This window comes from Rattus norvegicus, chromosome 2, assembly GCF_036323735.1.
Source record: "Rattus norvegicus strain BN/NHsdMcwi chromosome 2, GRCr8, whole genome shotgun sequence".
Lineage (NCBI taxonomy): Eukaryota > Metazoa > Chordata > Mammalia > Rodentia > Muridae > Rattus > Rattus norvegicus.
The window spans coordinates 218,691,176-218,717,440 of NC_086020.1; the positions used below are offsets into that span (position 1 = coordinate 218,691,176).

The following is a 26,265-nucleotide window of genomic DNA, read 5'->3' on the forward strand; positions in this document are numbered from 1 at the left end:
GTGGCAGTTTAAAATGATTTTTGATGCTCGCTTAACTTAAAGACTTCTACTTGCCATTTTTTCTTACCTTTTAGTACTACCCAGCTAGTCAGTTGTCTTCCTGTCCTTAAAATTGTTTTCCCCCCATTTTTTTATGCTGGGTGTTAAACTCAGGGTCTCATGATGCTAAGCCTGCAGTTTATAGTTGAGCCACAGCTCTTCACTGATATTGTTATTGTGATGATACATGTCCTATTATTTTGATTAAGAGCATGTTTATTTTTATATGCCCTGTAAGCTATATGATATTAAATGTGTGCAAGTGGCAATGATGTCTCCTTACTTTTGGAAATAAGGTCCTATATACTCATCAAAAGATGAAGAAGTCCAAAGTGTGGCAAGATGGAGTTTTGAAGACCACTCAGTTAGGCAGCAAGGTAAGTGCCAAGCAGCTGACTACGACCTGTAACAGATGTCTTCTTGCCTTTTGATCGAGCATTAAGAAAACTCTGTTGATAATAAAGTGTCAGTTATGGCCACACATTACCATGATGTGAAAAAGACATTTTCATAATGTGTTTTTGCACATTGTGAAAGTTCAGTAAGTAAACATTTTTCAATTTGTTTTGAGTTAAAAATTTTACTATGAGCTGGTCGTGATGCTTTCAGCATGTTAATTTCATTTGCACGACTCTCCTACAGGGTAAGCATTTTGTCTTTATTTTACTGAGGGTACAGATGAAGTATCTTACCCACTCTCGTTCCCAGATGAAAGTGCTGGAGTCATTCATGAGCTTAGACTTGACTCCAGGACCCATTTTCTAGCTAAGTTTTTTGAGACATGGTCTTTGTGTAGCCTTGGTTGTCCTGGAACTGTGTAGATCAGACTGACCTAAATTCAGAGATCCCCCTGCCTCTGCCTCCCAAGAGCTGGGATTAAAGGTGTGTGCCCCAATCACCCAGCTCTAGCTAAATCTTTTTTTTTTTTTAAGATTTATTTATTTATTATGAACACTATGTTCTGCCTGCATGTATACTTGCACACCAGAAGAGGGCACCAGTTCTCATGTTGTGAGCCACTATGTGGTTGCTGGGAATTGAACTCAGGACCTCTGGGAGACCATCCAGTGCTCTTAACCTCTGAGCCATCTCTCCAGCCACTAAATCTTTTTGAGCATTTACTACAGAAACTAGGCTGTGAGTTGATATCATGCACGTACTAATGACTGTCATGTCCTTCAGATCAAATACGTGCTCTTAAGTGAAGGTATTAAGTCTCTTCACATTCTGTTTTTATTCTGTTTCTTTGTCATTGTAAAGCAGTGGTTCTCCACCTTCCTAATGCTATGACCTTTTAATGTAGCTCATGTTGTGTGACCCCCCAGCCATAAAGTTATTTCATTGCTACTTTATAACATTTGCTACTGTTATAATAGAAGTTTGCCAGTGGGGTCATGACCCACAGATTGAGACTCACTATTGTAAACCTATCACTGAGGGAGGCTTTTCAGTAGGGAAGTGATTATTTACTGTACTTTTGAAAATGATGTCTCTAGTTGTTTAAATGTAGGAGTGCTCTGCATGTACACCTGTGTGCCAGGAGAGGGCAACAGATCCCTGTACACATGGTTGTGAGTCTCCATGTGGAGGCTGGGAATTGAACTCAGGACCTCTGGAAGAGTAGCCAGTGTTCTTAGCCACTGAGCCATCTCACAGCCCTATTTACTTTAGTTTTAAAGAATATTTAGTTTGTTAAAATAAAAACTAGTTTTGCCTTAGGTCTGTAAGTTCAATTTATGTAACTTTATTATTTATTTTTTGCCTATTTAAGAGGTCCACATCGTATGTCTTCTGATTATTTGAGACTGGGTCTTTCACTGACCCCAGAGCTCAGCAGTGTGCTAGACTGGCCTCTCCTAGCTCCGTCTCCCTCACTTCTGCTGTGGACATAGGCTCATACTGAGATTTTACGTTGGTGTTGGGAACTGACTCCAGGTCCTTTTGCTTGTCCATAGATGCTTTGCTCACAGCCATCTCTTTAGCACCTGAGTCCTTGCATTTCCTACACTGTACCTCAGCTCCCATGCTCAGTGGATGCAGTAACATTTGAAGTAGATGTACTTTCAAATGCAAGTTACAGAGCATATATAGTTATGATTTCCTTATATGACAAATTTTGATTTCCCTTTTGAAAATTTTTTAACTTTTCTCTCTTGTTTTCTAACAGGCAATTTTATATGATGACAAAGGAACATGTTTGGAAAGCCTGTTTCTTAAGTGCCTTGAGGTATTTTAATGTCTTCACCTCACTTCCTTGAAATTTAAAACCTTAAATAGATACTCCTGTGTGAATATTCTTAATAGTGTAGTCGGAGTACTGATGCTGATAGGTATAGCTGATATTTTGTTTATTATAGCTGTACCTTATGCTGTCAGCCTTTAGTCATTTCATTTTAATTTTTATGACAGTGCTATAATGTTTTTACATTAGGAGTGCAGCACAGAAAGGTTTAGTAGTGTGTTTGTGCACATAGAATGGTGGTTGCAGTTCATAATCAAACCCAGGATGTGACTCTAGAATCGGCCTCTATTAGGTGAGATTTTGTTGTGCTGGGGATGGAACTGACAGCTTCATTCCTGTAAGGTGTATGCTCCACTGCTGAATTCTCTCTCAGCCTTCATACAGTGGTTTGATAGTCTTTGTGGAATTATTCCCATTTAAATATTTCCTCAAATACACATTCTGCGTTTTTCTTGTGTTTGAAGAAGGAAAGGACTGAAGGCATTAGAAATGCTCTGGCTCCTTTAAGACCCTGAAACACTTCCTATGCAGCCCATGACCTGTGTCCACACTTCAACTAGAACAGATCAGTGTTGTTCTGAAAATTAGAAATTCTCTAATAACAGCATGTGCTAAAATCCATTCCAATACTATACTATTACTATGTGGATGCTGAGTCATGAGATCTTGTATCATTAATAGTGGCTGTTCTTTAAGATTTATGACGAGAGACTAGGAGAGGCATTTTCTTAGTAGATGTTTAATTAATGCAGCTAACGTTATTTTATCCTAAGTAGTTTCATTAGTAAACATTTAATATGATAAAGATGTATTTTCTAAGTTGATAATCTTAGTGTTTTACTCTAGAATTGGAAGCAATTAATAAAATGACTAAATAATGCTCTGTTAGGAATGTGATTACATGTATGTAACTGAACTTAGTATTTGGGATAATTATAAAGTTCTAATCTATAAACATTTATAAAAATACAGAGTTGATGACTAATGGCTTTGACTAGTTGTATGGGTTCTAAGTGAAAGGAAGCTTTCTGCTTGTCTTTGTTCTTAGCATGTGTCAAAGGACCTCAGGAGCCCACAGTGTGCACTGCTGAATGAACAATTAGTGACATTTTCATCGTTTTATTTCCTTGTATATGTTTTTGATTATAACTTGTGCATGATAATCAATAGTTGAAGGATTTGCTGATTGATTACTTTAGCAACGTACTTGAATGTTCACTGCATCTTGTTCATTGCTGGGGAACCTGCTGGTATATATAAAATTACCCAATTATGCAATTTGGATGTTTATTTTTTAAAACGTAGGTGAAACCTGGAGATGACTTGGAAACTGACCGGTATTTAATCACAGTTGAGGAGGCTAAGGCTGCTGGAAGCAGAGCTGTTGAACCGGATGGCCCTAGAGAAGCCCTGGAGTCAGGCCCAAGGACCCTTGTATCCTCCAGCCGGTCTCTTGGGTGTCAGCCATCTGGCTTAAAAAGGAAGGCTACTGTACGTTTCTATGTGGGAACTAATATGTCAATGTATAATTAAAAGGTATTTTTAAAACTAGTACATTTTTTATCATAGGTTGCTGTTAAAATGGTGCTCCATTGTTTACTTAGGTTAACACAAAAGTAAATCCACGTTAGAAAAGTCTTACTAATACATGTTTATATTTTAATTTAGCGTATTTAAAATATTATTTACCTTAGGCAAAACATACATGTTCTTTGTTATTCTTTTTAGCAAATGAATTTCACATTTTCCTTAGAAATAATGGTATAGCTGATAATTGTTTTAATCTATTTAGGGTTTTCAAAGACCATATAAGATGCCAAAGAAAGTGGCTGTTACTGAAAACAGTGGACCAGCTGCCTCGCTTGGCGATGGGAACTCTGGCTTGCCTGGCCCAAGATTTCTTCCCACGTTCTCCAACACACTTCCTTTGTTTTCCACTGTTGGTCATAAAGATGTGACGACTACGTCAGCAGACAACGAGAGTCCTGTCACGTTCAGGAACACAGAGAGAAGTGACATGTCTCTATCATCTCTTTCTTCATCCTTCACGATTAACACAGACACACTAGGTAAAGAGGACAAACTTTGCTTTCCTGTAAGTTCTGAAACCAAATATTCAGACTCTTTATTGGCCAGTGAACCCATGAGAAGAAATGGCTTGGACTCTTTCTGTCCTGGAGTTTCACAAACCATCAGAAGCAAAGCCCAGATATTAGCTCTTCTGAAGTCCAGCTCAACTACCAGGAAGGATCTGCCTGATGAGAGTACAGGACACGTTCCTAAGATACAACCACATGGCTGTTTGAAGATTACTTCTAAGCCAAAGGAAGACTGTGCTGAAACACAGAGCACAGGGAATTTACACTGTGAGCAGCAGTCAGAAAATCCTACAAGAAGTACAAGCCGGTGGGCCAGGTATTTACCCTCCCAGAGGTCATCTCCCTGTTCTGCTAGAGATGAAAATGATACACAGGACAAACCGGAAGCCCAAGAAGATGTGAACATTTTTAACTTGTCTGAACTTTTGGTACAACAAAAGTCAGAGCTCTTTGAAACATGTATTGAAAAGGGAGAATTATACAGTGAGGACAAACCGATAGATGATTGCCAGTCCTGGAGTCCGGAAGAAAGCTTAGCACCTTCATTCTGTAAGAACAGCAGCGTATGGGTTAGCTGCAGCAGTAAAGAAAGTGTCGACTTATTGTCAGAATCTGACACTCAGTACAGTAGCAAAGTGCCTTTTAATCAAAATGAGAAGGTGTGTATACAAGGGTCACTTTCCACTCAAGGTATTCAGGGGGCAGATGCAGATACATTGGAACCGGAGTATAGACCACTGTCACCACTGTCAGAAATAGAACATAAACAAATTGAAGTTGAGTCTTCTCTAAGTACCAGCTCTAGAATCTCTGATGACATTGTAGACATGGTTTCTAAAAGCAGTGCTGAGAGAGAAAATCTGGATACTGTTCAGAAAGCTGCACAGCCATTCTTGGAAGTTTCTTTTAATCTGAGCAACTTTGAGGCCAGTGACACTGATGAGATGTCACAAGAAGACAGCAGACTTTCCCAGGATTCAGAGAGGTGGGAGAAGGAGGTTGTGCTTATAGATGATTCCTGTGTTCAGAAGAGCTCTGGGGATATAGGCTGCCGAGAAATTGCAGGAAAGCACTTGCCACTCCTGTCGTCTGCCGATGGCAAGCCTAAAGAGGCCCTCACTGCTACTGTGACTCTGTTGTCAGAATTCTGTGATAGAACCTGTGTAGGTTTTAATTCAGGACCCCATGAAGATGCAAACACTGGCAAAGCACTAGAGGGGCAGTGCTACGGAGACACAGGGAGCAGTTTGGACTCGTCTCTGGGGTGGAGTGAGGAAGTGCCAGGGGACAGCAAAGAAGATGCTAGTGAATCTATCCAAGGAAATGCAATTAATTATGGTAGTGTTTCACCCTCAAATAAACTGGAAGGTATAAATACAAGCTTACATATTCCTTACCTTTTAAACACAATTGCTAATCCAACTCCTGAAAACAGCGACCTGATCTCAGAAGGTACTCCTCCTTCTGTTTTGCAAAGTCACATAGACAGAAATGACGAGTGGGTCTTATCACCAATCTCTAGCAGTGACATTAGTGGCCAGCTCTTGAGTACCACTCAGGATCACTCTGAGCATCATGAACTAGATGAATTCAACACTCAAGTTTCTAGTTCTTTATTTTACCCTGTGGGAATAAAACATCCTATTTACAGAGACAGTGAAGAAGATATTTCTGAGTCCAAAGAATTAGGAAGGATTAGAAGTTTGTCGTGCAATCATTTTAAAGTGGAAACTACACAGAGAAATGAGCAATCCTGGGCTACTTATAAAAATTCTTCAGAACTTTTAGAAGTAATAAATAACATATCCTTTTTAAAGTCACGGCCTGAGCATGGCACAGCTTTAGAAAACTTGGCAGTAGTGAAAGAAAAGCATGTCTTTCCGCATGAAGTTCAGCACAGTCGAGGCCCAGATGTCAGTCCTAAAGGTTAGAGTCACTTGGTTGTTCCCTTTGTAGCTCAAAGGAAGGGAAGACTCCTGCTGTCTGCTGTACAGAGATTTACATATGTGGTGGGTTATGCCTGTGACCTCAGCACTTTGGAAGTATTAGAATTCAAAATTAACTGCACCTCTCCTTAGTTTCAGTCCAACCTGGGTATGTGAGACCCTCCCTTCAATAAATGGGGCTGGAGATTACATGGTGTAATGACAACTCTAATAGAGGATTATAGAGTGAAGACTAATTAAGTCTTCCTATCATCATTCCTCAGTCTACTTAACATTAACCAGTCTCTACAGCATCTTTCCTGAAATGCCCTGTGCATGTGCAGAACACAGATTGACAGGTATAAGCAAGGATATGTTCAGTTTAAGCATACTAATCAAAACTGTAGTGCTTTCCCTTCACATGACTACATCTCCATCCTGAGTGGTACAAGAGTGCCTTCTGCTCCATTCTGTAATATTTCTTTATTCTCAGTGTGAAAGGGCCCTGACTCAACATGTCAGTATATTTTACTCCTAAAATCTCACAGTGCATAACAGATCATTGCCAAATTATCACAGCAATGCTACTGCCCACCAAGATTTATCAACTTTGTAAAGTTCCCAAGTCCTTCCTAAGTCACTTTAGTAAATGAAATTGAGCCTCTCTTAGATTTTATAACTCTGCCATTTCCATGATTTCATGAACTCGTCAACTATTTCTCTATTTTTTTTTCTTTCTTTTTTTCGGAGCTGAGGACCAAACCCAGGGCCTTGCGCTTTCTAGGCAAGCACTCTACCACTGAGCTAAATCCCCAACCCCTGTTTCTCTATTTTTAAAATGGGTGTTGGTCTTTTTATTCTTGACTTATAATCATTTTCTTATGTATTGATAATATTAATCCTTTATGATATCTGCTGCATATGTCTGTTTATTTTTTAACATAAGTTTTCTCTGTGTAGCCTGGGCTATTCTAGAACTTGCTCTGTAGACCAGGCTGGCTTAAAATCAGAGATCTGACTGCCTCTGCCTCCTACGTACTGGGATTAAAGGTGTGTGTGTGTGCCACAGCCTGGAGAGTTGGCTCAGTTGGTCAGAGCATTTGTTGTTGCAAAGGACCTGGGTTCAATTCTTAGCACACATAGAGAGGGGCTCATCACCTCCTGTCGCACCAGCATGTTTGGTGCACAGACACACAAGGCAAAACACTCATATACATAAAATAATAAAAAAGTTATGTACCTCTGCCTGGTGTGTGTGTGTGTGTGTGTGTGTGTGTGTGTGTGTGTGTGTCTGTTGAGGCAGCATCTTACTCTATGGCTGTGTACCCTATAGCATGGTTCCTACTGATCTGTAGTATATGAAAGTAAATGAACAACACTGTGATAATCCATTGTTAGGATTAAATTCTTACTTGAATATCTCAAGTCATTTTTGCTAAAAGTATGAGTAAATTCCTATACATTCTAAAATTCTTTGAAATGTGATTAAGTTTTTTTAAAGATTTATTTATTTAGTATATATCTGTGTGTACACTTGTACACCAGAAGAGGGCATCAGATCTCATAGATGGTTGTGAGCCACCATGTGGTTGCTGGGAGTTGAACTCGGGACCTCTGGAAGAGTAGCTGGTGCTCTTAACCACTGAGCCATCTCTCCAGCCCAGGAGTTTGTTTTCTAAAAAAATGAAATGAAAATCCTAATAATAAAAATGAATGGATGTAACTGGTTCATAAACCAAAATAAGTACATAAAATTATAATATGAAGATTTGGAAAATACAGCATTTTGTTTTGAGAAAATGATTCATCAAATTGGAGGGGAAAGTACAGTAGCTGCACAGTGCTGAGATCTTTATGTTCTGTGATGAGCTCAGCACCAACTGTAGAATCATGGGTCACATGAGACATGCAACACTGACTTCTTGCACATTTTCATTTGCGCAGCAGCACATAATTATGCCCTTCAAATTTTTTAGTCTATTAACATTGAGCTCACAGTCAATGGTGCTGATGAAAACGATCCCTATGTGTTTTCTCTGTAGCAGACATCACAACTCTCACACTTAAGAATACAAGATAGCACTAACGCTAGGGGACTTTAAATAGTGAAATCATCATTAAAATCAAAATACGAACATTTTGGTACTAAATTGAAAAGGTATGACTATGTACAGCATGCAGTAAGGCCGAGTGTTGTCTGTCTTGTTGGGAATGTGCTCCGCTGCTGGTCTGCCATCTTGTCAGCCTCATACCCTGCTTGCTTTTAGTTATGCATTAGGTCTCAGTTCAGGGTTACTTCCTACGAGTGACCTTTCTAGAACTCCTGTATTGCATTTCATCACCTTCCTGTACGATACCTTTTCCTAATGTACTCTGAGTTTATCTGGTGTAATTGTGTGGTTGTCTTCTTTGTCTCTCCCTTTTCACTGCTCTGTCCCCAGTGATTAATTCCAATACTCTGGGCAGGACATCTTTGGTTTACATAGTGTGTTGTAGGTCAGATGGATTTAAGATAGGTTTGGATAGACTCTGGCTCCTCGTACTCCCCTTACTCCCCCCCCCCCCCCCCCCCCCCCCCGCTGTGGTGTATGGCGATAGTGTAATAGTTTTATTAGCTTTCTTGTTCTCAACCATTGGGCAGTGCTTCATTTTTGACATTTGTATTATAGGTGATTATTGGTTTAAAATATATATTTTTAAAAATAGCTTGCTAAAAAATCCAAAAACATATCCCAATTAAGGCATAGTGACCAGTGAGGGAACTGAACTTACTGCTTATGCAGAGGATCCAGATTTGGGTCCAAGAATCCCCTTCTTGCCTTTGTAGGCGCCCAACATACACATAGTGCATATATGTGTGTGTAGACAAATATTCATGAAAAATAAATCTGTCTAGTGTGTCTACTTGAGACAGGGTCTCACCATGTAGCCCTGGCTGTTGTGGAACTCACTGTTAACTAGGCTGGCCTTGAATCTATAATCTACCTCCGATTTCTGAGTACTGGGATTAAAGGCATGCACCCAAACATGGTCTTAATGTTATTTTAAAAAAGAAACCAGTAATTTTTAAATTTTAAATATATTGAATTTTTGCCTTAAGAATGTACGTGTCTATACAGAATAGTACACCAAAGCTTTACTCCTGCTCCAGATTAAATGATTATAAGACATTACTTTTTAAAGTATATTACTTCAGTTTTAGAAGGAAATGTATTATTGCAAAATACTATGATGCATATGATAAGTAAGGCTGTTTGTTCTTTCATTGCAGCCAGGAGATCACCTGCCACAGTAGTGTCACATGCCCTGCTAGACTGTCCTCACGAGCATCGGGCATCTCAGCAGGTACATACGTATCCATCTCTAACTGCTGTGGTTTTCTTGTGGAGAAGATGAGTTTTATATGTGTATAGCATATACTTTGATTATACTTTCTCACTACTATCTCCTCTTCTGCCCCCATTCTGGTATTTATTCATGTAGGCATCATTCATGTCATATAGTTGATAAGAGTTACCAACTTACTTGGTAAGTCTTAGGGTTACTATTGCAACGATGAAACACCATGACCAAAAGCAACTTCAGATGAAAGTGCTTATTTTAGCTTACATTTCCAGGTAACAATCTGTTACTGGGGAAGTCAAGGCAGGAGCTCACATCAGGCAATAGAGCAGGAACCTAGAAGCAGAAGCTGATGCAGAGACCATGGAGGGAGGGTGCTGCTTACTGACTTGCTCCTCACAACTTGCTCAGTCTGCTTTCTTATAGATCCCAGGACTACCAGACCTGGGTGGTGCCACCCACAGTCCTCCCCCATTACAGCCAGATCTCTTTTCCCCTTCGATATCATAGTCAATCATTGAAGGAAGTCAGGATTAGAACTGGAACAGGGCAGGAACCTGGAAGCAGGAGCTGATGCAGAGACCACGGAGGAGAGATGCTTACTGGCTTGTTCCTCATAGCATACTCAGCATGGTTGGTTTTGTTTTGGGGTGATATATATATATATTTTTTTTTGTTGTTGTTGTTTTTTTTGTTTTTTGTTTTTTGTTTTTTGTTTGTCAAGATAGGTATTTCTGTGTGTAGCCTTGGCTTTCCTGGAACGCTGTAGACCAGGCTGAGTTATTTTTTTTTTTAATTTCATTTCTTGGCCCAAAGAAATGTATAATATTCCATTTGTCAAATACTAGCATTGAGTGATAGTAAATATGTGTGTCCTAGTAACTTAGCAATTTATTATCTACATAGTGAGTTAGGGCAGCCATTGCTGGGTCCCAAAACTTTAAAAGTAGGCTGAAGAGATGGCTCAGAACAGTGGTTCTTCAGAGTCCCCATGTGTCTCACAGCTGGATGTAACTCCAGTTCCAGGAGGAGCCCATGCTCTCTCCTGGCCTCCAAAGGGATCAGGCACACATGTGCCATATAGACATACATGCAGACAAAGCACCTATATACATGAAATTATATAGTTTTTAAAAATTAAAAATCTCAAAACAATGAGAGGCATGATGTCATTGAAAGAAGATAATGGGTCAGATGTTGAAATTGCCCCTGAGTTACTTCGGTATCCAGAGATGTTGTGTGCTGCTGTTTTGTTCTGTGGAGCCTTCTGTAACTTTACCACAGCATTCTAGAGAACTTTGTCACTTTGGGAACAATGATAGCAATTTCAGAAATAATTGTACTAATTAAGATGAGATGAAGTTCTTAGTAGTAGTATAATTTTCATTTCTATTACCAATAGCTTGTATGTGTGTGGTGCGTGCACATGCCTGTAAGAAGATAATTTTGTGGAATTCATGTAGGTTTCAGGAACCAAACAAGTGGTCAAGCTTGCATCACCATGTACACCATGTAGCAGCACCTTTACCTGCTGAGTGCGCCAGTTTCATTTCACTGGCCTAAAATGTCTTTCAATATTGTTTAAAGTTAACAAGATCAGAGCTGGGGTGGTGGTTCACACCTGTAATCTCAGCACTAAGGCAGAAGGAGAGATGTATATTTGGGAGTCAAATCTGAGATAGCATGAGCTCCTGATTAAAAAACAAAAACAAAACACCAAAACATCCCTTAAAATAAAACCAACCAACCCAAAAGCTGACAATCAAATATTCTAAAAGTTATCAATATAATAAAATTAAATATAAAAACTTATCAAAGTCATCAATATTTTCAGAAATACTTTTATCTGCTCTAAAAGTCTTTGAAGAAATGTTATTTTCTCAAAATGCTCTTGCCCCCACCACCAAGGAAGTAGTTTCTCTTCTTATCATTTTAGTCGGTATTCTTTTGCTTCAAGGCAGTTTATCTCTATCTGACACACACATTATATATTATTTGTTAGTGAATTCAAAGGTGATATTCCAAACTTGTTCTGATTTTTCACTATCAATTTCTAATTTAATGTGTCAAAACGAAACATAGTCAAAGGACCTACCAGTTGTGTCCCATTCAAAATGGCTGTGCCCTATCTGAATTTCCTCTTGGCAACCGAACAGCACATCAATTATAATATTTTTGATGCCCTCCCCAAAGTCTTTTCCTGTTTTAAGATAGTTATTATGGTGGTATAGGTATAGCTTCCATCTGTCTCCCTTTTGGTTAGTACAGAGATGTTATAAACAGCGTAGCTAAGTAGTAAAGGAGACGGTTTAGGGGAGGGTTGTTTTAAGCGGTAGCCTCGGGGCTGGAGAGATGGCTCAGTGGTTAAGAGCACTGACTGCTCTTCCAAAGGTCCTGAGTTCAAATCCCAGCAACTACATGGTGGCTCACAACCATCTAGAGTGAGATCTGATGCCCTCTTCTGGTGTGTCTGAAGACAGCTACAGTGTACTCTTATACATGAAAAATAAATAAATAAATAAATTTTAAAAAAGAGAGAAACCCTGTCTCAAAAAAGAAACATTAAACAAATAAAGGTGTTACATTATTAAAAAAAAAAAAAGAAAGAAAGAAAAAAGCGGTAGCCTTGATGGGGCATTCCTGGGCTAGATGTCCAGACTCACCGCTGCTTACCTTGCTGCAGTTCACTGCCATGTGGCCATTCTCACCACAACTGTAGCACTTCATTTGGGTACAGTCTTTCTGGATGTGCCCAAATTGACCACAAGTGTAGCATTCTGTTCTTGTTGCTGGTTGCAGTCCTGAGTCAGATGAACAAGCCAGCTGCAGATGTAACAACACTTGAGTTGAAGTTCTTAACTAAATCATCAGATTAGTGTTTGTCAGTGGAGACTCTTAGCCTTGTCAGTGGGACAGTTCTCACGGCACTTCCTTTCTAGCACATAACTTTGAGAGAAAAGAATGCTTCATTTGTCCCCGTTTCATCTTATTTCCCATGTTACTGGTCCACTTTAATAATATGTAAATAGACTCTAGAGGCCAGCCACAAAGCCAGAGAGAGTATAGGAAACACATGCTCTGTAGTGAACAAACGAGTTCACTTGAGTTCACGTCATGGCTTCACCACGTGTTTTGCTCTGCCACTTCTACACTGCTCTGTTTCTGACTAAATATATAGAAATACTCAAGTAGTGCTTCCTACTCTACACCAAGATGGCCGACAAGGGGCTGAGGGAGGCTCAGCAGTTTAGAGCATGGGCTGTGCTTTCAGAGGACCCAGGTTGGAGTGCTAGTCGCTAAAAGTCACCTGTAGTTCTCGTTCCAGGAGATCTGACTGTCTTCTGGCTTCTAAGGGCCTTGTACACATGTAGTACACAGACATGCATGCAGGTGAACATCATATACAAAATAACGTTTGAAAAAAACTTACAGCACGTATATGATTGAGTTTGTAAATAGTCGTTGTGTTCCTGAAATCCCCACTCTCCCACTGGGAGAGAACTGCGTGTTAGCACAGACTAAGGCACGTTCGAAGGTCCCTTCAGTAAAGCAAATGTAGGGAATATACTACAGTCAAGGTTTATTTTTATTGAAATGCATGTTTTCAAATTTAGAAGAACAATTTCAGGCTGGGGTCATGGCTAAGTGGCAGAGAACTTTCCTTGCTTGTATAAATATCTGGTTTCTGTCCCCAGCAATACAAAATATTTGTTTCAATTGAAATTGTGTATAAAAAAGCACTTAAGTTTAATTTTCTTTTCAGATGAACTTTATGATCAGTAACAAGATAGAGAGTATGGATAGTTGTCCTTTGTCAGTTCATCCGTTAGCAGTCAATCCTTCATGAGTTTCCCTTGGCTATCAACTATTTTTTTCTGTATCTTGGGTGGGCATTGTTGCCCTGTGTGGAGTAAAAATGCTAAAATCCGGGCTGGAGAGATGGCTCAGCAGTTAAGAGCACTGGCTGCTCTTCCAGAGGTCCTGAGTTCAAATCCCAGCAACCACATGGTGGCTCACAGCCATCTGTAATGGGATCCGATGCCCTCTTCTGGTGTCTGAAGACAGCAACCGTGTATTCACATGTATAAAATAAATGTCTTTTAAAAAATGCTAAGATCCTCAAGGGGGCAGCAGAGAAAGCCATTTGAAACCTGAAAGCAGACCAGGGAGGGAGAAGGAGAGTAGCCGTCAGACTCTGCAGAGCAGGGGACCTGGGGACAGTGCTGCAGAGACCTCACACTCTACACCACAGTGAATGAGGTCTGAATGCAGACCTCAGGCAAAGTCCTGCTTCATTTCTTCTCTTCTCGCGGTTTCATTTTGTGTTTATTCATTGCTTTCTGTGTGACAGTATTAAATGTTGGTGATGCTTAGATGCAGTGAAAAGGTCTGTGCACTCCAGGGGCTTACAATACATTAGTATACAATAAGTAAAAGTTTTCTACATATACATTATGATATATATGTCATATACTTATAATGTTCTAATTTTTAACAATTTACCTATAGCCTGTTGAGTTTCAAGGACATCAGGTGAAAGGATCTGCTACTAGTGGTGTAATGGTCAGAGGACACAGCTTACAGCTAGGATGCAGTCAGTTTCCAGATAGCATTGAATATGACAGCTTCCTGACCGATCCTTGTGTTTGGACACCAGAGTTGCCTAGCACTTGTGTGCAGTCAGACTTCTTGCAGGTAAAAGTCATTTTTATACTTGCATTTCACTAGGTCATTTCTTTCTTTTTTTATTTTTCTTTTTTTTTTTAAACTTTTCTGTGTTTGTTTATTTTTATGTACATTTATGTGGTGTGTATGTGTACATATGTGCCATGTTCGTCACACATATAGAGATCAGAAGTCAGTTCTTTTTTTTTTATTCATGTATTTTATGTTTATGAGTGCCCTCTCTTTATGCACACTAGAAGAGGGTATTGGATCCCATTACAAATGGTTGTGAGCCACCATGTATTTGCTAGGAATTAAACTCTGGACCTCTGGAAGAGCAGCCATGCTTTTTTTGTTATTTGTTGTTTTTTGTTTTGTTTTGTTTTTAGAGAGAGGGTTTCTCTACGGAGGCATGGCTGTCCTGGAACTCTCTCTGTAGACCATTCTGTCCTTGAACTCAGAGATCCACCTGCTTCTGCCTCCCTAGTGCTGGAATTAAAGGTGTGTGCCACCACCAGCCAGCTGCAGCCAGTGCTCTTAACCACTGAGCCATCTCTCCAGTCCTTCCAAGTCATTTTCTTTTTCCCTTTTTTAAAATTAATTAGTTAATTAACCTCCTATCCTTACTATAGTTTTCATCCTCTCCTCTCCTCTCCCATGGGTATCACCCAGCCTTGGCATCAAGTTGCAGTAAGTCCGGGTGCATCTTCTACTGAGGTTAGAAGAGGCAGCCCAGTAGGGAGAGTACAAAGGCAAGCAACAGAGTGAAAGACAGTCCCTGCTCCCGCCGTCAGGAGTCCCACATGAAGGCCTGTTCATGTGTAACAGACAGCTGTTAGCTATGTGTAGAGGATCTAGGTCAGTCCCACGCATGCTCCCTAGTGGTGGTTCAGTCTCTGGACCCCTCTGAGGTCGTTAGTTGATTCTATAGGTTTTTCTTGTGGTGTCTTTGACCCCTCTGGCTCTTAAAAACCCTTCCCTTCCACAGGATTACCCAAGCTCTGCCTAATGTTTGACTGTGGGTCTCTGTATCTGTTTCCATCAGCTGCTGAGGGAAACCTCTGATAACAGTTCTAGGCTCCTGTCTAGGATCCCTACTGCCCATATGGCCTCCAGGAAGGCAGGCAGAGTTGTGGGCTGGAAAAATCCCAAGTCATTTTCTTAGGTCAGTCCTAAATCCTTGTACAAGAGCAGCCAAGGGTAGATCAGCAGGAACCATCGTAGCTGTACTCAGACTACTCAAGGCCAGCTGCTTTCCAGTGCATGCAAGTTGTCTTGAGGCTTAAATCAGCTTACGTATTATTGGTCTTTCCTCTAGTAGGTACTGTAGCTTGCATTTCCTCTGCGTTGCCAAGTCTATGCTACTTCCTACTCTTCATAACATTATATTGTAAATTATGGCCGCCACTGTTTGATTTATTGAAAAAGAATCTTGCTGTTGTGTGCTGGCTCTCAATCCCAGCACTTCAGAAGTTGAAGTAGTAACACTTAAGATTGAGGCCTCCTTGGGCTGTGTACAGAGTTCTAGGCAGTTAAGGAAAAGAGGAGGGGGAAATGGAGAAGAGATTCATGTTCTCACGTTCATTGTTGTATCTCTAATCATTGTTCTATGTTAGTTATGATCATAGGGTATAGATGACATGACTAGGCCTCCAAAGATAGAAAATGTCTCCCATAAATGTACAGTATTCCTAATACATGATGTTCTCTGAACTTTAATGTGTGTTCTGTATTTCATCAAGTTCTAGGATGTAAGAAGCATTATTTTGTTGATACCAGAAAGGAAAACAGTGAATAAAACATTACACAACCCTTAATCAGTTAAACTGGAGAAAGATTAAAACTTTTATTGTGGGAGCGAGAGAGACAGCTCAGCAATTAAGAGCACTGGTTGCTCTTGTAGAGGACCTGGACCTGTTCCTCAGAGCTTACATGGTGGCTTAACATCCAGAGCTCGAGTTTCATTGAATCTGATGCCCTTTTCTAATCTCTGTGGTTACCAGGCATGCATGTATGCATGCAGACAAAACACAAAATAAAGATCTTTAAAAAAATTGAGGCAAACATAGTATATCATTACATTTAAAAAAATTTGTTATATATATATATGAGTACACTGCAGCTGTCTTCAGACACACCAGAAGAGGGCATCAGATCCCATTACACATGGTTGTGGACCATCATGTGGTTGTTGGGAATTGAACTTGGGACCTCTGGAAGAGCAGTCAGTGCACTTAACCGCTGAGCCATCTCTCCAGCCCCAATATTTACCTTTTTTAATTATATGACCTACAGCACTGATTGCATCTGCAGTGCTTTGAAACAGTCTGCCCAAGCTGTTTTAACTTCATTTGAACTTTTTCTTAATTTTCTCTCTGGTGGTACTGGGGACTGAACCTAGAGCCTTATAGGGCTTAGGCAAGATCTCTACTCAGAGCTGAATCCTGTCCCTGTTTAGTTCTTATTTTGAGACAGGGCTTCCTTTGTAAGTTGCCTAGCTGACTTGAACTCATTCTGCTTCACAGAGGCCCTCACGTTCTGCTCTGTCTTAGCCTCCTGAGTTCTGAGATTAGAGACCTGCGTTTCCAGGCCCAGATATAATTTATTTTTTAAAATGTACTTTCATTTTAAAATGTATCTTTTTAAAATGTATCTTTTAGTTTGTGTGTGTGTGTGTGTGTGTGCATGCGCGTGTGCGCTTGTTTGCTTGTGTGTATGTATTTCTGTGCATCACATGCACACAGTGCCAAAGCAGGCTAGAAAAAGGTGACAGATCCCTTGGATCTGAAGTCACAAATGTTTGTCCCCCACCATGTGTGTGCAAAGAAATTGAAACAGGTCCTCTGCAAGGGCAGCCTCTGCTCTTCACTAAGTTATCTCTCCAGCCCCTGTGTCATCACCATCATCATTAAAAATCATGTTTCAGAGATCCACCTGCCTTTGCCTCCTGAGTGCTGGGATTAAAGGCATGTGTCACTGTTACTAGAGTAAGCTTCTGTCTTATTCTTAATTGGCGTAATGAGTGTATATACTGTGAGGATCAGTGTGACATTTCATTACATGTGTGTAGTATATCCTGATGAGATCAGCAATCACCTCAGACATTTGCAGTTATTTCTGTTGGGAGCATCCAGTATCCATTCTTTCATTATCTTCATTCATTCATTCATTTTTGAGGCATGGATTGGCTGGACTGAAACTATATAGACAGGGCTGGTCTTAAACTCACAGAGACCTGTCTACCTAAACTTCTTGAGGACTGGAATTAAGGTGTGCATTCCCACACCTGACATTTTGCTAGATGTCTTGAAATATTAAATTAAATGTTGTTAATCATAGTTGTCTGAATTGCCACAGAACATTAGATGTTATCTTTTGTGCCTATCTGCATACCTCCCAATACCCTTCCCATGCTCTCATAATCCCTGTTCTGTCTTCTTATCTTTGGGTTGTTTTGTTTTCTAAGGTTGTGTGTGTGCACATGTGTATATTTACATGTGTGTAAGTATGCTGGTGCTTGTAGAGAGGCAAGAAGCAGGCTTTAGGTTTTTCAAAGCTGTAGTTATAGTTGTTTGTAGGTTGTTCTAATTACATGGATCCTGAAATCTGAACTTTGGTCCACACCCTTATAGAGCAAGTACTCTTAACCATTGAGCCATCTCTTCAGCTTGTTTTTTGATTTTTGAGGCAGTGTAGTAGTAACCAGGTTGGCCTGGAATTTACATATAGTCCAAGCTGGCCTGAAACATTTAATAATTAATTCTCTTGCTTCATTCTGCAGACTGCTGGGATTACAGGCATGACTGAACTAACATGCACAGCTCTAATTTCTAACTGTAATTTAAAGATATTTTACAGGCAGGCTATTCTTATTGGAGTAGGATAATTTTTCATTATGGTTTGATTTATGTTTTCTGTTGACAAGTGATGGTGAATCTCATTTTCTATATCTGTTAGCCATTTGTTATTCAATATACAACATTTGTATATTATTTATAGAAATCTATGTTTAGAGTTTAAGGCTAGTCTGGCTAAATAAGTTTCAGGCCAGAGAGAGACATTATCATACAAAAGACAAAATTGGGATTTGCATGGCAGTGTTCATGGGGAACAGATTCTCGGAGGAAGAGAGGTAGGGAGAGAAGGAACAAAGGCAGGGAAGCAGGCCCACGTGACCATTTACCGTTTATGTTGTTTCAGTTGTGGTGTTGAAATTGAACCCTTGCTTTGCACGCGCTAGGCAAACTCCCTAACACCAAGTTGTACCCCCAGCCCCAGTTGTTGCTTGACAATCCAATCATTTGGGTGCTGGACTGTCTAACTTTTATCTTACTGTCTCTTGTCAGATGAATACTTTGCCTAGTCTGTCTGTGGTCTCTGTTGGTTTCTTTTTCTATGCAGAAAGTTCTTAGTTTCTTAGAACGCCTTTTACTAATTTTTTATTGCCCCTTGCTTTTATGTCATATCTTCTCCAGAATGGACTCAGTTATTACTCAGCCCCCCAATAAAAGGAATATGAAAATATATCCTATTTCATCAGTTACTTGGAGATCACTGGTGACCTTGGCAAGAGCAGTTGCAATGGAATAGTATGTGTAGGAGCCAGTTCAGAGTGAATTAAATAACGAATGAGAGGTAGGAAAGTAGATCTATAACTAACTCCTAGAAAGTATGTATTTGATTAAACACTCCTAAAAGTGTCCTTTGAATTATCTACCCCTGCCCCATGCCAACCTCCACACAGGGATGTTAATCAAATCAGGACTTCACACTGGGCAAGTGCCCTACCACTGAGTTGTATCCCCAGGCTGTAAACAGATACTCTTCTTTTCTCTTTTCCCCACTAAGAGACTTTTCACTAGCAACAACCTACTGCCTATTGTATATCAAAATAGGACTGAATAAAAGAGGCAAATTCTTGACCTTACAGAACTTATACGCTAATGAAGTGAGACACAACAAACACATTAATACATAGTACTCAGAAGGCTCAGGTGGCCTCAGTAAGCATATAGCTATGTGAGGTGGCAGTGCAGTGGGCTAGTCTACAAGTTCTGTATCGGTGAAGTCAGCCTTCTCTGATAATGTGACACTTGAGTAGAGATGAAAATGCCATGCCAGTACCTAGGGGAAAGGAGTTTGTGGCAAGAGACCATTGGCCGGTTTGTAGTGAGTGAGGTCCAAGGGAAGTGACAGCAGTGAGGTCAGAGAGCAGACAAGAGGCCTGGGCAGGCAGGGCCATGTACAATATCACACAGCTGTCATGGAAAAAAAAACGGGTGGTTAGAGGGTTTGGATCAGTGAAACAACGTTGGCCAGTTGTGGAGAATGTACTAGAAGAATGGGTACAATAGTTAAGTATTTCTTCTTCTTCCTTAGTTTTTAATTTCATGTGTATGGGTATTTGTCTGCATGTATGTCTGCATTACTTGCATGTCTGGTGCCCAGGGAAGCTAGAAGAGAGCATTGGATCCCCTGAAACCAGAGGTACAGACGTGAGCTGCCACCTCAATGCTAGGAGCTGAAGAAGACACAGCTTTTAGTTGCAAAGCTACCTCCAGCCCCTTGTTTTGTTTTTTGAATCAGGGTCTCTGTGTAGCTGTCTGGCCTGGTACTTACTGTGTTGACCAGGTTGACATGAAGTCACAGAGATCTGCCTACCTCTGTCTCCAGAATGCTAAGATTAAGGGCATGTGACACCACACCTGATTTCTTTATTGTGGACTTGACAAAACCTAGAGTCATCTGGAAAGAGGGAACTCAATTGAGAAATTACTCAGATGAGATTGTTGATTGATATGGGTGGTGCCATCCCTGAGCAAGCCACCCTAACGTGTGTAAGGGCCAGGAAGCCAGTAAGGATTGTTCCTTCATGGTTTCTGGTCCTGTTCTTTGAGTTCCTGACCCAAATTCTATCAGGAATGAACTGTGATCTGGAAGTGTAAGCTGAAATAAATCATTTCCTCTCCTAAGTTGCCTTTGGTCATGGTGTTTAGCAACAAAAGGCAAATTAGAACAGTATTGAGTGTGACTGTCACCAGGTTTGGATTTCGGGGGAAAGCTGCAGCATGACTTAAATACTGTTGTAGTGAGAATTAACTATGTGGTTGTTCAGATCTGAGTAAATGTTAAAAGTCCTGGACTTGGAAGAAACATCTTGTGAAATGTGTATGTCAGCTATGAGTAACCCTGAGTCCAAAGCGTAAGAGGAGACTGTTGAGACCTTGAGTATGCTGGGATATAGTTTGCACAGGTTCCACATGAGATGGGACTTGGATTGAACCCCTTAGAATGGAAATTTACCTTGAGAACTAAATTCTTGTAATGGAATCAGTGCAAATCAGAATACCCTCCATTTCACAATAGATCCCTGTTTTTATCTTCTGTACATAAAAGTGTTGTTTATTTTAGTAAGTTTTTTCCTTCCTCTCCTTTTCTGTGAAAATTTTACAGTTCTTTGCTCCCAGTGTGTTTAGATAGTTACCTCTGGAGGTTACTAGAATTCAAACTAATAGAAAAAGAAGCATAAGAACATTTTAGTTAGTGATTTTCTTTTTTCTGGACAGGTGATTTCTCCAGAAAAGATCTCTGCATTCAGCCCTGCACCTACTTTTTCTTTCAACACAAGAAGTGAAGACTCTGAGCTTGAATTCTCTGAAGAGTCTCTGAAAACAAGAACTTTCCCTGGTGACCTTCATTTTCTCAGCCATTATCTGTGAGAGTGTACTGGGCTATGAATGTCAGGGAACCAAGTCTCTTCCCCTGCACTTGTTCTGTCGTGGATGCTGTTCCAAGTGCACTCCCTCTCTAGCTCTTGCTTCCTTCTCCGCTGTCTCTTCACTCCCTCTCAAAGTGTCCCTACCCACCATGCACTGTTAGCACTTCTTGCAGCTGAAATGTCAACACTTGGCTCCCCTTTCTGTCCTGCAGTGAAGTGACCCATAGCAGATGTCTCATCAGCGCCACTTGTGACCTCAGCATAGCCTCTTCCTCTCTGCTTTGGGCTGCTGTCAGTGTCAGGACCTCCTCAGTGACTGTTCTCTTCCAGCACTGCGCTCAGGCCAGTTTGACTTTTCTGCTTCTTGAAAAGTATTTTATTCAATAGGAGCTCTTCCCACTAACTTCTGTTTTCTGAAAATTTCATTAATGTGTATTTTTTCTTAATCTGAAGTTAGGTTTGGTGGTTGATGTTTTCTTGCTTGTGAGTGTATGATTAATAAAAAAAAAAGATAATTTAATGTGAATCAGTAGTTGAGCTAGGGATGGATTCGTGGTTGTGTCTGGTTGAAGGCAAAAAAAGAAAAAGGTCGGGGTAGGAGGAGATGTGAACAGGGTGGGCATGAGGTGATATTCTTGTAATCCCAGCACTCAAGAGACAAGGCAGGAGGATCAGTACTTGAAGGCCTGGACTACTTGGGGCAAAGGAGGGGAGTGCATGGGAGAATCGCCTCCTCTGAACATAGTCAGGTGGCAGTGGAGTGGAGGGGGCTTCCACAGCTCTGAGTCTTAGCTCTGTAATAGTTTTATTTCTGTCACTGTTTCTTGATTCAGTTTTGGATTCTAACTGAACACTTCACCAAAAAATATTCTTTCGCTCACTGCTATACTCTCCAGATGATTATCAAAATTTATTTCCATAAAATAGACTAAGTCAAATAAGTAAAAAATCTATAATTTTTTTAGATAAAACATAATAATTTAATAATATATAATTCCTAGGCAGTTTTGCCGATTCATTAATATATTCAATAAATACTTACTGCTTTTTACTTTTTCAGCAATTTCTCTGTTCCAATAGTTGCTGATAGAAAGAAGGAATTATAAAACTTATTTAGACAAAAGCTCACTATCCTATCTATGTGCTAATTTTACAAATAAAGCTAAAGATCTTTTTGTTGTGAAAGGTATAATGCATAAATACATAATAAAGATAGTTGCAATCACATGGTATTAAGTGAACTATGAACTTTGCAGAAGGCATGAGAATAGATATGAACTCACTCCGTGTTTTCTTTGACTGCCACTTGGTACATACTGCACTTGGATCTTGGTTACCTCATCTATAAGATAAGGATGCTATAGCTTTCCTCAGATTTAAACGCCTTGAAAACTTAGATGCTCTATAAATATAATGAGTAGTTAAATTAAAGATGCTTAGCGCAGTAGAAGGAAAGAGAAGGACATATATTTGTTAGATTTGCAAGTCTTCAATTTTGTAAATTACATTTTGAATCTTTAGATCTTGATATTAAAGCATTTAGTTCATGAGGGAGCACGAGACTTACATTATTTTCTGTCTTACACAGAAAGTCAGAATCTTCTGCTCTTGCCTGTACCCACTGTTTTCTAGAGTCTGGTGATGATTGGTTGAACATTTGTAGTAAATCAGCATTATGTTTTCTTTCAGGATTGAAAAACATTGGTTTTCAGGACAATAAGAACTTCCAAAGGTTTCCATTTTTAAGTGGAGCCTCAGTTCCCTTTGTCACTTTGCCACCAGATGATGGACCAGCAGTCTTAGATTCTTGTTCATTTATGATCGATGATGACACACGAGAGCCTTCTGGTTCTTCCAGGTTGAACCTGTGTGAAGAATCAGGTCTTTCATTTGACCTTGGACTTGAGGACCAGGATGGGATTCCACGAGATGTCTTACTGCTTCCTAAGAGTTCTACTCAAAGCAAGTGGCTGAAATATCAAAACCCATCCCACTGCAACTCAGCTGCTCTGAACAGAATTGCCAGTGAAGTGACAGAGGATCTCTCTGCTGAGGCTGTCTCTGGCTTGCATTTTAGCCACACAAGTGAGAGTGAGAGTTCTGTAGACCCTGTGCACTTGCAGATGATAAAAGGCATGCTCTATCAACAGCAGCAGGATTTTACCAGTCAAGATTTGGTTTCCAGACAGAAAGCTCTCTCTCTGAATTTAAATCAGACCTCCAGGACTGGGGAACTTCGGACTGCGTTAGGAAGCTCTGCCAGCAGTAATTGCAGAGTCAGGGATGGACAGGTGAGGTTTTCTCATGGTGCATTTTCACCCTGAGGCCCTGTGGGTGCCAACAAAGGCTAGCAGGATAGCTTGGAAACAGCTGACTTTCTGATTGGACAGTTGTTTTCACACCTTTCCCAGGAGTTATGAAGACTGACTTGTGTATTTGAAAGTCTCTAGGGCAGTACTGCCATATAAAAAGTACTTAATACATGTTGGCTCTTATTTCTCTGATCTCACTGTGATTGTTTTCACTGTTGACTATCAAATCAGTCCTGCTGATTGAATTATTAAGGAGAAGGCACATACATCAATTTGCCATGAATCATTATTATATTAGTGACAGAAATAGAACTATAATGTGATCCACTTAGAGTAAAACATATTTAAAATCATATTAAGAGGCCGATGAAAAGAGTTAAAAGTGCCGTGTCATGTCATTCAAGCTTGTCATTCAAGCTTGTCATTCAGGCTTGTCATTCAGACTCTATTTGGTTTTTTATTCTAGATAGTGGATTCTAAAAATCAAAAGTAATTAGTATTTTTTCAATGTATTTGAAAAACAATTTATTGGTTAAACAGTGATTTTTTTTTCCTTTGAGTTATAATAGGTCAAACCATTCTATTTCAGGAAATAAATAATTCTGATCTATGCTTCCCAAATGGGCAGAAAATACTATCGGCTTACCTTCCTCAAAGGCAAGTTCACATACCAGCTGTTTTCCAGTCTCCTGCTCACTATCGGCAGATCTTTACGTCTTCCATCATCGGTATGACTATTATGACTTTATTCTGAGACTACCTGTGTGATATTAGAACTACAAAAATGCATAATGCATTGTGGATTTTCATAGTAAAGTCACCTCGATTTATGTAGCATATGTTCACTCAAGGACGTACCAGTAACTTTATTCTAAGGTCATATCAAATTGAGCTTTAAAAGAAGGAAAATGGAAAATTTTTTAAATTCTGACTTTTATTTATTAAAATAGAAGCAAATGAGCCCATTACACTTAAATGGAAACTTTAAATATGATGCATGATTAGGTCTGAATGAATGTTCTGAGGGTAAGAACAAAGCTTGCCAAACATTGTTATAAGTTGTGGTGTTGCCTGCCTGTTACCCTAGCTCATTGGAGGCTGCAGGAGATTAAGAGTTTAAGACATAGTAAACCTGTCTCCAAACTAGAATAAAATGTGGTAAATGAATACATGCTGTGGTTGTTAAAGGCATAATATTTGCATGTATTGAAATACTGCAGTGAGGGGCTACAGAGATGGCTTAGCTATCGGATGTGCTTCACGCTCTTCCAGAGGATCTGACTTCCATTCCACACACCTACAATCAAATGGCTTACATCTACCAGTAACTTTGACTCTAGGGGACCCAACACTCTTTTGACCTCCTTGTGCAATCATGTGCACAAATCTACACATGGATACACATATATGAACATAATTAAAAATAAAAAAATGCATATAGTTGAAACTCAATAATAATAAAAAGCGTGGATGACTTTGAGGGAGTATAACAGAGTCTGGTAGATAGGGACTTAATGCCTTGGATGCATTATTTGGATGGCTGTGAAGCTGGCTTGTTTTGTTTTGTCTTATTTTTGTTCCAATTGGCAAAATTGAGACAATGTTAAGGTACAGAAGGGAGGTTAGGGAGTTGGAGTGCTGACTCAGTAGTTAAGAGGGCCCAGGTTCAATTACTGACACCCACATGGATTCACAACCATCTGTAGCTCCGGCTCCAGGGGATCCAGTGAATGGCTTTGATCTCAGTGCCACTGCACATATTCAGTGTGCTTACATACATGCAGGCACTCACAAGCATAAAGTAAAATCAATCTTTAAATTAATGGATGTTATAGTATTATGTTACAGTTGACTGCTAAATGGCTATTTTCTAATTGGCTAATAAACAGCTTTTGATACAAATTAAAATGATTTTGTCTTGAATTTTCAGCTTTTTTTTTTTTTTTTTTTTTGTAGAGCATCTGAATATATTGTTGTTTGGATTGGCACAAAGGCTGTACAAAGCACTTTCCAAAGTTGACATATCCTTTTATACATCGTCAAAAGGAGAGATGATGAAAAGTGGAAAAAATAATTCACCATCCTGCCACCATAATCAACCTGCCAAACTTGTCATGGTTAAAAAAGAAGGACCAAATAAGGTACTGCTTCTGCCCCTCCCACACTACCTTATACACAGTTTAGGTACTTGGACACTGACACGCGAATTTTCTTTGTGGTGTTAATAATCATAAACATAATGATCATAATAATAACATAAACATAATAATCGTAAACACAGTAATCAGTACTTTTTAATGAAATAAATGATCTGTGTTCCAGGATGCAAAAATATGAATTAAAGTTAGCCTTCAAACTTTTTAGGAACTTACAGCACAGTAGTTGACGGAAACAGATAGTGAAGAAAATTACATATATACAGTAGGAAGGACGTGTTTGAGCTACAGTGTCAGCACTGAGAAATGGGGTCTTCTGCGGGAGGGTCTAGAAAATGCTGAAATGAGACCGAAAGAACTAAAGGTTGAAAGCTCCTGTACCAGCACTAGACAAAGCCACGCACATAGAAAATCATGCGGACCTAATGTGTATCTAGTATCACAAAGAGGGTTAGTAATATGTCGGTAGCTTTGACTCATTTGCACAACTGCTCTTGCCTATAATAGCAATAAAATAATTCACTATTTGTATGCATCATTAGTTGAATATATAAATTTGACCTTAAAAAGTCAAAAGCAAGTATTCATAAATAATAGCATGGCCATAGATGGAAGGAAGTGGCCACACCATCTCTTGTTGTTTTCAAGATCATTTGATGGCATGTTTGCATGTTCATGCTATGCTGTTTGTTAAAAGGGTTAGGTCACAGAGTATAAAATACATCAGCTGGTGAGCTTTGTTTTAAGAAAACCTCTGTGTGTGTATG

General features: G+C 39.7%; 1 protein-coding gene across 27 annotated transcripts in view; it reads left to right on the forward strand.

Annotated features, from left to right (window-relative positions):
* The window catches only part of Zgrf1 (zinc finger, GRF-type containing 1), a 62,692-nt gene that overhangs the window by 3,763 nt on the left and 32,664 nt on the right, over positions 1 to 26,265 (forward strand). For 18 of the 27 annotated variants that reach the window (XR_005501500.2, XR_005501504.2, XR_005501503.2 and 15 more), the window contains 10 exons: positions 336 to 416; positions 2,207 to 2,266; positions 3,587 to 3,772; positions 4,074 to 6,306; positions 9,577 to 9,650; positions 14,157 to 14,342; positions 20,879 to 20,999; positions 22,720 to 23,321; positions 23,932 to 24,070; positions 25,299 to 25,483. Coding sequence is in view for 19 of the 27 variants with exons in the window: in XM_039104050.2 (XP_038959978.1) it covers positions 336 to 416; positions 2,207 to 2,266; positions 3,587 to 3,772; positions 4,074 to 6,306; positions 9,577 to 9,650; positions 14,157 to 14,342; positions 20,879 to 20,999; positions 22,720 to 23,321; positions 23,932 to 24,070; positions 25,299 to 25,483 (3,867 nt within the window). In the remaining 8 variants the exon portion in view is untranslated. 27 annotated transcript variants of the gene reach the window in all.